Source organism: Malus domestica, chromosome 10 (genome assembly GCF_042453785.1).
Source record: "Malus domestica chromosome 10, GDT2T_hap1".
Classification (NCBI taxonomy): Eukaryota; Viridiplantae; Streptophyta; class Magnoliopsida; order Rosales; family Rosaceae; genus Malus; species Malus domestica.
Genome location: NC_091670.1, coordinates 7232242 through 7244546, shown reverse-complemented (window position 1 = coordinate 7244546; position 12305 = coordinate 7232242). Strand labels below are relative to the sequence as shown.

The 12305-nt window shown below is 36.5% G+C and overlaps 1 protein-coding gene and 1 pseudogene across 1 annotated transcript; one reads left to right on the top strand and one right to left on the bottom strand.

Moving 5' to 3' along the window:
* The first annotated feature begins 3367 nt into the window (after positions 1-3367).
* On the top strand, positions 3368-6105 carry LOC103412059 (non-functional NADPH-dependent codeinone reductase 2-like; annotated as a pseudogene).
* Positions 6106-7346: 1241 nt separating this feature from the next.
* On the bottom strand, positions 7347-8933 carry LOC103443954 (anthocyanidin 3-O-glucosyltransferase 7-like). Its single transcript, XM_008382854.3, has one exon. It carries the CDS (start codon positions 8826-8828, stop codon positions 7521-7523), a length of 1308 nt encoding a protein of 435 aa, XP_008381076.3. The 5' UTR covers positions 8829-8933; the 3' UTR covers positions 7347-7520.
* Between the last annotated feature and the right edge of the window lie 3372 nt (positions 8934-12305).

The following is a 12305-nucleotide window of genomic DNA, read 5'->3' as shown; positions in this document are numbered from 1 at the left end:
ATAGAGCAATAAACCAAAGAAATCCTAATGCGTATATGCCAAAAATATCCTACTACAAAATCAAATCAAATCTCTAATTAATTTCCTAAATAAACCTAATAAATTCCAACAATACGGCCACCAAATGGAAATGCAGGAATAGCAACAGGCCGTTGCTTCGAGCTTTCGATCACGGACATAACTGATGATTGAATGAGGAAAGGTTAAGAAATTTGGATTGAAATCCTACTAACAGATTGGATGGTTTTTCAAGAAGAACGTTTTTTGAAATGTTCAACAAACTATATATAAGAATGTTTTGGAGATTTATTTCTAACTGGTTTTGTTTAAGGGCTTTATGGCTTCAAAAAAACTCAAGAGAGACAAGAACGTTCCAAATGGTGAGATGAAACTCCTACCATGAATTCAATCACTAGGAAAGGGAATTAGGAGAAATATATACACGTTTTATGTTTCAATGCCATATCACATGTGTCATTTAGTTCATATCACTAATGGGTCTTTAATTTGCCGGGACCTTTTTTTTTTATTCTTTTTTTTTTTTGTGGCAGATATAGATATTTCATTAATAACATGAAGGGTGTCAAATTTGTATATCTTTTCAAATAATCAATTTTTTGATCTGAAGAGGAATTCAAATAACCAATAATTATGGTAAACACATGCTACGTCGGCTACCACGAAAAATAAGCCCCGCATGCACATATTTACCACAAAGACGACAAATCTGTATCCGTAGCATTTCTTTACCATTACCGTTGTCACTATACTACGATATATTACATATACCAATTTTTTTCAATTAATTAAGAAAAAAGGTTTAACAATTTGTCTCTTGGAAAATGATATATGAGTTCATTAGTAACATTTACCAACCAGTTTTTAGTTTAGTGATAGTTGTCTCTATTTGACTAAAAAAGATTTAAGGTTTTATTTGATATGAATAGAATATTTTTATTTGTGACTAGTTCAATACCTAAGACTAAGAGTAATGACATTCATTTGACATATTGATTGGATCTGATTTTACACTATCGGCTCATGCAATCAAAGCCATTGAGTAAACATAGTTTTCAACTGTTGGATGGCAGAATAGTTAAGATAATTATTATTGAATGATAATTATTATTGAATGATATATTGTGGTTTTAATCATGATATTAGCTTTAATAATATATCAATTTATCTAAACTGAATATCATGGAGTTTGTTTGGAAATGGGTTTCTCTGCATGGGATAATATTAAATAAGAATGGTTTTATAATAACCAATGGTCAAAAGAAGAATTGCAATTCATTTCCAATTCACTAGTCAGCACATGCATACACGTGGAGGGCTGGAATATGTGATCAAGTTGGTTTTTTGATAATGCATGATTGCACCTGGACATATTTGGTGGAAAGATCAAGAGTTAAACTTGCATTCGAATTACTAGAGGCAGTGCCCCCTTTATTGCTGAGTCCTGTTGAAATGCATGGCTAGGGGATAAACTTGCATGCTAATTATTTGCATGCCTTGGTTCCAGCATTGTGGAGGTCTTTAGATAGGTTGTTGCATGCTAATTATTTGCATAAAATAAGGAGATAATGATGGCATCTAAAAGATAAGTTGTTGCTTATCTTGAGAAGTCTTTGACTGGAACCCTAGCCGACGATTTTGAATTGAAATCAAATCCTACACTAGTGTGAAGCCGTGCCACACAACATTTGCTTCTATAAATACAGTGCCGCAGACAACATTCAAAGCCTCCAATTCAACACATAAATTGCCCTGCGCAAACTTTCACTCTACGCAAAACCTCTCAACATCCTTAAGATTTTTATTTTCTTTTTCCCGCCGACACATCTTCAGTTTGGATAAACACCATTGTGAAGGCAACTGGTGACATCTTTAGTTTGGATAAACAACACTGGAGCCGTAGAATCAGCCGATTAAAGAGCACCTTCAGTTTGGATAAACAACACTGCTTCTCGGCCGATTACCTATCCAAGTCTTGGTTGACAAGGATTTTCGAGTCCTTGTTGGTAGAAGTCATCTCATCAGCCTTCTCGGCGAAGTTGTGTGTTACCAGGTTACTATATTTGGCACATTGAAAACCGAATCTGATATTGAACTTCGCAAAACTAGCAGCCTTGTCTTCAGGCTATAAAACCTGAAGGCCGAGACGTGTTCCTTTCTCGGCCGCAGTTGCAAGATCAAGAAGTCAGCAGCGCGCTCAACACAACATCAACACATTTTACTCCTCGGCTGAGCTCGACCAACGAGTTGGTACGCCCCGCACACAACCGAATGACGTAGTTAACTTATTAATTACTCGACCTGCGTGCCAAGTAGGCTTAATAAATTTTAAGGTCAACACATATATAGAAGAGGATCAGAGTTGTTGAAATGCAAGAGATGGTAGCTTCACTAGAAAATCACATAAAACTAATTTTTTAAAAAGCTAAAAAACTGAAAGAAATGAAATGGCAAATCGGAAACATTCACTTTTACTTTATTCAGCCGTTCTTAACTCAGCCTGATTAATAACATAATCAATTATCCTAGAAGGCCTCATAGGAGGAGAGTTTTTTAATTTTTAATTTAATTTAATTTTTTTGAAAAGACATAATGGGAGAGTTTTTATTTATTTATTTAAAACAATCGGTATTATCTATATTAGGGGAAAGGGGTGGACTTAGCCTCACAATGGGTTAGCAACAATGTGGTTCAAATTTGCATTTGGCAAGAATCAAGTATAAGACTTCTCACTTACAAGTGAAGAGGAATATCACTAAACCGTAGTACTAAATGGCGACATAGTAAGAGAGTTACATAATACTATTTTCTGTTTCCAACCAAATTAATTTAGACATTTAACATTAATTGGTTTAATACTAAAAGAATGAAAATTAGTGCAGAATATCTGTTGAGTTTTGGTTTCAATATTTGTTGTATATTTCATTATGAATATTACAAGAGAGTGAACGCAACTCTTACAGAGAGCCAAAAGAAATCTACAATAGATTGTAGGATAACTACACAAACACAATCCCTAAAATCTACCCTAACAGGTGGAAAAGCAAAAACCAAATGACAAGCTATAGAAAGGTTGATGTAAGATGAATGACAAGCTATGGAAAGTGACTTTAGCCTATGACTTAGCTAAAGTGAGGATGACAACTCATACATACAACACATCCATACAAACCGGTTTCAATAATATCACTTGTAATAAAAAAGAGAAAAAATTCATGGGGAGACTAAAATGCTTCTGTAAGTCTTCCCTGCCTCTGAAAGGGGTGGATTACCGTGATCCCTCTTTTTAGAGAAAAAGAAAAAACAATTAAAGAGGTACATTTCAAATAGAAGAAACAAAAGATGGCGAATGCACCCTGCAAAGAAAATCCCAGAGGTGGTGCTAGCATCGTCGACCGGCCCGAGGAGCATGCCCGCCATTGGCTTCGGCACAGCAGCGAACAAGTTCGAGCCTCATGTTCTGAAAACAGCGGTTGTGGAGGCCATCAAGCTCGGTTACAGGCACTTTGATACGGCTTCTATGTACGGCTCTGAGCAGACTCTGGGAGAAGCCATCCAAGAAGCACTTGGACTTGGTCTGGTTGCTTCTCGAGACCAAGTCTTCGTCACTTCAAAATTATGGATTACTGATGCTCAGTTGCAAGAGACATCGATATGAAGAGCAAACATGACATTGATTATGGGTTACAAGCATTTCCCTTTGATTAAACCCGACAGCGCATTCATAATGAATGTGCACGTAAAGCCGAAATGGTACGAATAGAATCGCACCCAAACCAACACATCGAAAGATCCCCGATCGAGCCACTAAAACACAACCTACTCGAGGCACTAATGTAGATTGACCAGACATCAGCAAAAAGCAACATATCCATACAAAAAGCATAGTAAAAAAAAAAAAGCCACTTCTAGGTAGCGAAGAGTCTATGCAATTTTGTTACTCTCAAAACAAAACAAAATTAAATGTCATTGAAACATTGATATACCTAATACAATATTATCCAGTGCTGAAAATGTAAATACTCTTAAGTTGTGTACAGGAATCTTCAACTGAAGTACTTGGACCTGTATCTCATTCACTGGCCCATCAGTGCTAAAGCGAGGAACATTGGTGTACCCACTGAATGCAGAGTACCTTATGCCCATGGACTTCAAGGCTGTGTGTGCAGCCATGGAAGCAGTGGCGGATCCAGGATTTTAAGTTTGGGGGGTCCCATTAATAAAGGTAAAAAAATTTATAGACAAAATTAACATTGAAAAGTTAAATATAATACATTTCATTCAAAAATCATACGCAAAACAACATTACAAGCTATAAAATCCTAATTTGAGCGTCCACGACGGGGTTTCATAGTCTGAAAATGTTCTATGATAGCTTCATTACCAATACATGAAAAAACATCACTCAACCATCTTTCTCAATGACCAAATAGATGGTGCTATCAGCTTTGACTTGAAAAATCTCTCCACATTTTTTTATTTCTAAACTACACATTTAACAAAAAAAAAATAGAAAAAATATACCAATTGTTAAAAAGGGTCCTATTTTCTTTCTTCTCCGTGCGTGGTCTAAGTGGATTTAAGTAAATTTATTATATACCTAGTATTTTGGTGAATTTAAGGTATAAGATAAAAGTTCAAATAATTACAAGTTCATAGTAATTTACATAATATTTTTAAAGATCATATTGATTTATATTGAATTTTAAGACAAATAAGTGTGTTAAATATGTGGGTGTAGAAAGCAAAATGAGGCACTAGATGCGTAAGGAGGGAAGCCACACCAATTAACAAAAATATACACCTAGGGACCGACAACCCATTTTCATTTTTTGGAAAGATCAAGTTGATGCTAGCTATCGGAATGTGATTGGACCAATTAAAAAATCAATAAAATGGGAAAGTTTGAGGGTGGTCACGTGGGAATGAAAGGATGAGAGAGAAACTCATTTAATCATCTTCTTCCTCTCGCAAGAACAGAACCTACCAACCCAGAAATTACAAAACACATTGCACAGACCTTGTGTTCGAGTACGAGGGGTCCCCAAAAATTTTCTAGCAGCGATTTAGGGTCGCCGAAGGGTCCTGGGACCTCCCAGGTCCCTCTGTAGATCCGCCACTGCATGGAAGAATGCCAGAGACTCGGCCTCACCAAATCCATTGGACTAGGTAGTTTCTCTACCAAAAAGATAGAAAATATACTCTTCTTCACTACGATTCCTCCTTATGTGAATCAGGTCGAGATGAACCCGTTATGGCAACAAAAGAAGCTTAGAGATTTTTGCTAAGCCAATGGTATAATTGTGACTGCCTTTTCTCCTTTGGGTGGTATAGGGTCCTGTTGGGGCAGTAATCATGTTTTCGAAAGCAAAGTCCTTCAAGAGATCGCTGAGGAATGGGGAAAGACTATCGCTCAAGTAATTCTCTATTACCTCTTCATCATTTTTTTTTTCTTTTTCTTTTTTTTTTTTTTTTTTTTTTTTTGTGTGGAGGTGTCAATAACGGTATGGTTACTTGTTTTACAAGAATACAATGACAGCTAGGAAAAGAAATCCTACCCTAACAGTATACAGACAATTGTGGTACTTTGGCAGGTATGTATTAGATGGGTGTATCAAGCAGGGGCAACACTTGCTGTTTAAGAGCTACAACAAGGAGAGGTTGAAGCAAAATGTCGACATCTTTGACTGGGAACTTTCCGAAATTCACATTGAGAAGATCAACCGAATCCCGCAACGCAAAATGATGCTTAGAGAAGACCTAGTTTCAGCAAATGGACCGTCACACTACAAGTCACTTGAAGATTTATGGGATCAGAGCTATAAACCTTTTGACCTCTGTTATGTTAGTACGCATGGTGATGGGAGATTCGAATTTAGGTTATCTTTCAATATTAAGAAGAGAAATACTGTCACTAAACTAAGAGTTAGTTATAAAATAAATGAATTTTGAACGGGACAAGCATGGGGACTCCTTTGGCCATGGGAATTACAAAGATTGTTAGAACTGAATTCAAATTTCAAACTGAGAATCTTGTAAAAGCTAATGAAATCCCTCTCACCCAACTCGGCCTCCGCAATAGATATAGCGACCACATTTTATTTCTTACTCCATGTAACCAAAAAAAAAATTACATCGATAAACCGGAAAAGAATAAGATTGATCATTTGAGCAATATACATATCGATTACATTGATCATTTGATGAACCAAAAGGAAAATATTGCATTGATCACTAGTAGTAATTAACTTTATGGATTATATTGTAGACAAGGAAGAACTGGCAAGAGAATTACCGCTTCTACTACAAATGCTAGCTTCTAAATGGTCCCAATACTTAAGATTACACAAAATAAAGAGTTTTTAAACCAATTTATTTATAGCTCTAAGTCTCTAAACTGTGTACTCTCGATTAGAGGATGTTATAAAGAAGGTAGATGCAGATTTGGGTCGTTTTTGCTTGCTGCTTGTGTTTTGTTCTGTTCTTCAGTTATTTAAGAGGCTTTTGCAGATATTTCTAGGGATTTTGGGGATGGAGTGTGCTTCATGTATCAAGTTTTTGAATCGGGGAAGTGATTTTGGATGCGGGTTTTTCATGTTTGGCCGTTTCTTGCCAGTTTTCAACTTGTTGGGGTTGTTTTCGGTGTTTATTTTGGGGCTAAAGGTTTTGCAAGTTGGGGTTCATTCGGAATTTTCTATGGAATTTTTATTTGATTTTAGAGGTAATCAAGAGATTTCAGAAATCGGGTTTGTTCGAAGTGTGGTTTTGGTGATGATGTCTGTTCTTCAAAGGTGGAATCATAGGAAACTTCGCCAAATGCAGATTGCTTGTTGTTAAGCAAAAATGCTAATGTAGAAGAGAGAGATCATGTCGGTATTAACGACAACGGTGATGGTGATAGTGATAGTGATGATGATGGTGATGGTGATAATATTGAAAATGTTGGTTATGGCGAGGATGTGGAATTTGAAGTGTTTGCATTGAAAAAAAAAATGGTGAATATTGAGAAAAATGTGATAAATGGAGGTATGAATGTCCATTATAATAAGCAATTAAGTATGATCATACCTTTACAACATTGTCAAAGAGAGTGGCTTAGTAGGTATGGTAGGTTTGTTAGACCTTTTTCCTATAAAAGATTGAAGAATAAAAGAAAGAGAAGTGAGAAACATACAAAGGAAAAGAAAGAAAAGAAGAAAGAAAGATAGAAAAGAAAGAAGAGATAGAAAGAAAGGAAAGAAATAAGAGAGATGCAAAAGAAAATACCAGTGAATCTGGCTAGAGATGAGAGAAAATAATGACAATTATTTTATATAATGAAGCCCCGAAGACGTAGGTATACTTACCGAACCTTGTAAATATTGTGTCTCATTTATTTTATTTTGTTGCACACATATCTTCAATTTCAAAACAATCACTAGATTTTGCAATAATTTTTAGAATTTTAGATTTATTTCTAGTTTTTCTTTTTATTTGGATATCTATGAGACATGTACCGTGCGCTAATGCAAAGAAATTATGTCCACCAAAGTTGTAAAATCTTGTACAGCACTCCCTAGAGGCCCAGCAGCCTCTGCTATAATCTCTTTGAGAGCTCTGGCCTTCTCCCTCATCTTCTTCCCTTGTTCACTTCCCAAAACGAGCTCCAAGCTCTTGAGCACTCCACTCTTTGTGAGTATTCCGCCCTCAATTTTCACTCCGATCCCCCACACATCGTCCACCATCCGCCCGTTCATTCTTTGGTCTCCGAATAATGGCCTGCAGATCATTGGCACCCCATTTGCAACACTTTCATACACCGAATTTGTCCCGCTGTGCGTAATAAACATACCGATTGCAGTATGAGCCAACACTTGAGCTTGGGGTGCCCACGGCACTAGTTTTCCATGCTTGTATGTGATCTTTTCTACAAAACCGCTTGGCAATAGGTCCTTAAAATTGTCTTTGAGAGACCAAAGAAATGATACGCCGCTTACTTCCAATGCCTCTGCCAAGGCTATCATCTCATTCGGAGATGGAGCGCCGATCGTCCCAAAACAGATATATGCCACAGACGAAGCTGGTTGCTCATCTAACCACGAAAGGCAACCCGTGGCATCCGAACTTGATGGTGCAACCATTGGGACTGCTGGTAACGAGGCTGTGAGAAAACCTACGTTGAGTAACTTAGGGACTTTTGATTTGAGATCGTTATTCAGAAGTGTGGGATTTATCTCTTGATAGGAATTCAAGACAAGAGCTGTCATTTGATGCAGCACTCGCCCCATTTGACTTAGCATTTGTGACAAAAGTGAGTCACATGGAACTACTTCTTCAGGCAAGTCCGCAATATGCATTGCGGACAGCCCTGGAACAATTTCCAGTGTATTATCTTCGTGCAAACAATCGTCGTCATTACCAATCTGGTTATCACTTTCGAGGCCAACATAATTTGGAAAGAGCTCGCCGCGGATAAGATCAGTGTAAATGTGAGCAGACAGGTTGCATGGCATGGGTATCCAAAGAGGAATCCATGGAACACCCCAATTCTGAGCCATCTCTCCAGCAAAGACCAAGAATGCATCTGTAATCAAACAAGTAACCTTCTTGCCTGTCTCCGCCACCGCCTTCTCTATTCCAATTTTGTAATTTGCAGGTGTGGCCTTGAGGAATAGATCCACTACCTCCATTGGATGCCCTTTCAAGACATGATTTTTCGGCACACCATCTGACACATTGTAGTGTTTTAAGTTGCTAGGAATGTTGGATTCTGATTTCTCCGAAAATAGCACGTTATTTGATCTTTCTGAGTTGAGGAAAGAAAAACACATATCTGGGGATGTGCTGCTAGCTAGCCTGCATACCAAGTTAAGCAGGGGCTCAACGTGGCCGCCAAATGGAAAAGCAAGAACAGCAACATGCCGTTGCTTCGAGCTTTCAATCACGGACATAATTGATTATTGAATGAGGAAAGGTTAAGAAATTTGGATTGAAATCCTACTAACAGATTGGATGGATTTTCAAGAAGAATGCCTTTTGAAATCTTCAACAAGCTATATATAAGAATGTTTTGGAGATTTATTTCTAACTGGTTTTGGTTAATGGTTTTATGGCTTCAAAAAATTAAGAGAGACAAGAATGTTTCAAATGGTGTGATGCCATGAATTCAATCACTGGTAGAAGTGAAAAAAGTTGAGGTTTCACTGTAAAAAGTTAGATCTCAGCCATATAACTGCTTTTAAGAAAAATAAGAGTTAATAATGTTACATAAATTGATCAGTTCAAGAATTTAATACATTTAATACATTTAATATAATTATCTTACACGTTTCCAAGGTTTCAAAGAATAAGAGATCTTTATGTTATTGATTTAACTTGAAAGAGAGAGGTTTTAGATTGGATTCTCGCCAAAGATGAATTTAAATCACATTATTGCTAGCTCATTGTGAGGCTAAGTCTTTAGTGTAGATAATATTGTGCGTTCAAAGAAAAAAAAAAGCATAGAACACGTGACCTTTTGAGGTCTGAAAGTCTATCACTCACACACGACTATAAAATGTCAATTCCAATTTGAGAAATGCATAAGTGGGACTCTATGGAATGAGGATCCTCTCCGGATCCTTTTTGTGATGATTCCGGTGATCCTCTAATCGTGTTCATTCATCGTACATCGTGAGGTCAGAAATTATTTTAAAATTTTTATTTAAAATTGAACACAAATAATACCTAACAAAAATTGACCGCATGATTTACGATGAACGAATATGATTAAAGGATCCTCTGGATCCTCACAAAGAGGATCCTGAGAGAATACTCGTTCCCCTCTATGAACTCTCCTCAAAGTATGAGAATTGTGCAAAAATATGAGGAGGCAGAGAGTCTCACTTTTGAGAAAGTGTCTCTAGCATTTCTTTTCCAATTTTCATAAGTTCAAACCTTTTAGCTTAGTCCACCTGATGAGTTGATATTTTACTATATATTTTACCCTATTTTTAGTATTAATTTATTGGTTATTTTGTGAGAAGTTTGATATTTTGATTTATATTCTTAATGTAGGACATTCGACTTCCTCTGGAGCAAAAAGTAGTCAAGCGGATGAATTTGGAGGATGTTTGTAAGTTTATTGACTTGATCGTATCAAAGTTTCATAATTTTCTACCATGCGGTTTATTTGTGGCAATGAAATAAAGAAGCAGCATGTAGTGCTGTCAAACTGACGTTTTGGGATTCTTTGGGCTTTTTGACGTCCAAGATGATGTATTTTGTGTTCAAGACCTTCTGCATTATGTTCAGAACATCTCAAGCTTTAATTCTAATCATTTTGGGCTTGTTTTGGAGCCCTGAAGATCCAGAAACATGACTATTTTGAGACTATGTAGATTTTGGACGAATTTTATTAGTCAATTCAGGATTATGTTTCCTAATTTATTTTAATTTATTTGGTTTCCTAGTATTATTCTAAGACCTTTTCTAGGTAGGTTTTATTTTCTAGTAGTATAAATAAGGCTTTTTAGCCATTAGGGTTTGGGGAGAAACCAGAGAACGCACGCACTATTTGGAGAATTGCTTTTGACGATTCAAGTTTATTTTCAAGGTGTTTCTATCCTTGTTTTTAATAATATTTTGTTTTATGATTATTCGTAACTAGTTTCGTTTGCTAGGGCGATGCCTTGAGCCTTAGCATGAATATGCAGTCTTTATTTAATTGCTTATGATATTATACATGCATACTTTGAATTATTAATCACTGTGTTCAAACTGTCTCTATATCTTAATGCTTAGCTACCATTAGGATGTTTAGATAAGTGATCGGATGCAATTCGGTCGGAATGCCACTGGAGGATTGAGTATTGTTTCTTGTGATTGATACTTGTAATTTCACCTAAGGCGAATGCCACGTCTTAGGGGTTGCATGGTTTTTCGAAGGGTTTTCAAAAAGCTTAATGAGTCATGCATGTTTATATTTGATCTGAATACCACAGACGGATTGCATGTTTGATATATGTTCTAGCTTGAATGCCACAAGTAGAATATGCATAAAGAAAACCTAACCTTCAAAGTTGCATGGGTAATTCATAAGTAATTGATAAATCTATATAAGATTGTTAAGGGGATGACGGAACCCTAGGCTTTTACAATTTGGTTTTCAAAACTATTTTCTTTTGTATTCTTTACTTTGTCAATTTATTTAATCATTTTAATTAAATTCGTTTTTATTATTTTTAAATTCATAATCAAATTTTTCCAATCTTTGTTTTCAAATAATTAATTAAGATTTGGTATTACATAAATTATTCATTCAATCCCTGTGGAGAACGATCTTACTAAAGCCATCTATTCTGTTTTTAAGATTTGGTATTTACATAAATTATTCATAAATTATTCATCTCATGTTCCTAAACATGTCCCAAATATTTTGTTTAATTCCCATCAAAGCAGTTGTGACGCTAACTATTGTGTTGCAAAGCTGTCGTAAATAAACTTTGCGACGCTTATAATGCGTCGCAATAAGTTGTGAAAACTTTTGCGACATGGGTTTGTTGCTACGCTATCACAAGCGTCGCATGACGATCGTTAAAATGCATAAACGACGCTTTCATGACTTTACACGACGAGTTTTTAGCATCGTATTTAACAAGTTTTTTTGTAGTGCCTAGTTGTTATTTAAATGTAGTTTCAGCTCTCATTTCTCATTTCCAACAAGCTGTTGTTGGAAGGCCTCTCTCTCTCATCTTCTCTCTAGCCTCGAGCCCAGCGCCACTCCACTTGATACTCATCTCTCTACCTTCCTTGTATGTCTTAGCCTTCTTGTGAGACTGCACATGAATTTCCTCAAGTTTAAAGGGTTGTGCAGGTGCACAGATTGTTACAGCATCTAAAACATTGATATAAGTAGCCTGCCCCGTGTCCAATAGCTAGCCATGTAATTTCCAAGATTCTGATTTGGTGTGAGCATCCCCATCCAGTCCGTTAGTTTCACTGCATTCCTGCAATTTTTGTGGTAAAAGTTCATGTAGCACATAAACATGGGCAGCACTCGGTTCTGGGAGGATTTCAGGATCAACATGTGTTGTTTCCTCCCTTGGGTGTGAATAAGTGGCCGAATGCTCCTCAGTTCCTGTACCAATCTCCTCTTATCATTAAAGCTCTTCCCATAGTTTAATGCTTGAATAAAAAAATCCTTGATTGGTTATTTCAATGTACAACTCAGTTGATTCCAACAATTTAGAGAGTTTGTCCTCTACCGGAAGCTCCTGTGGCACATTAAATTGCTCAAAATAGTGCTCAAGATGCCTTTGCAAGCTTGG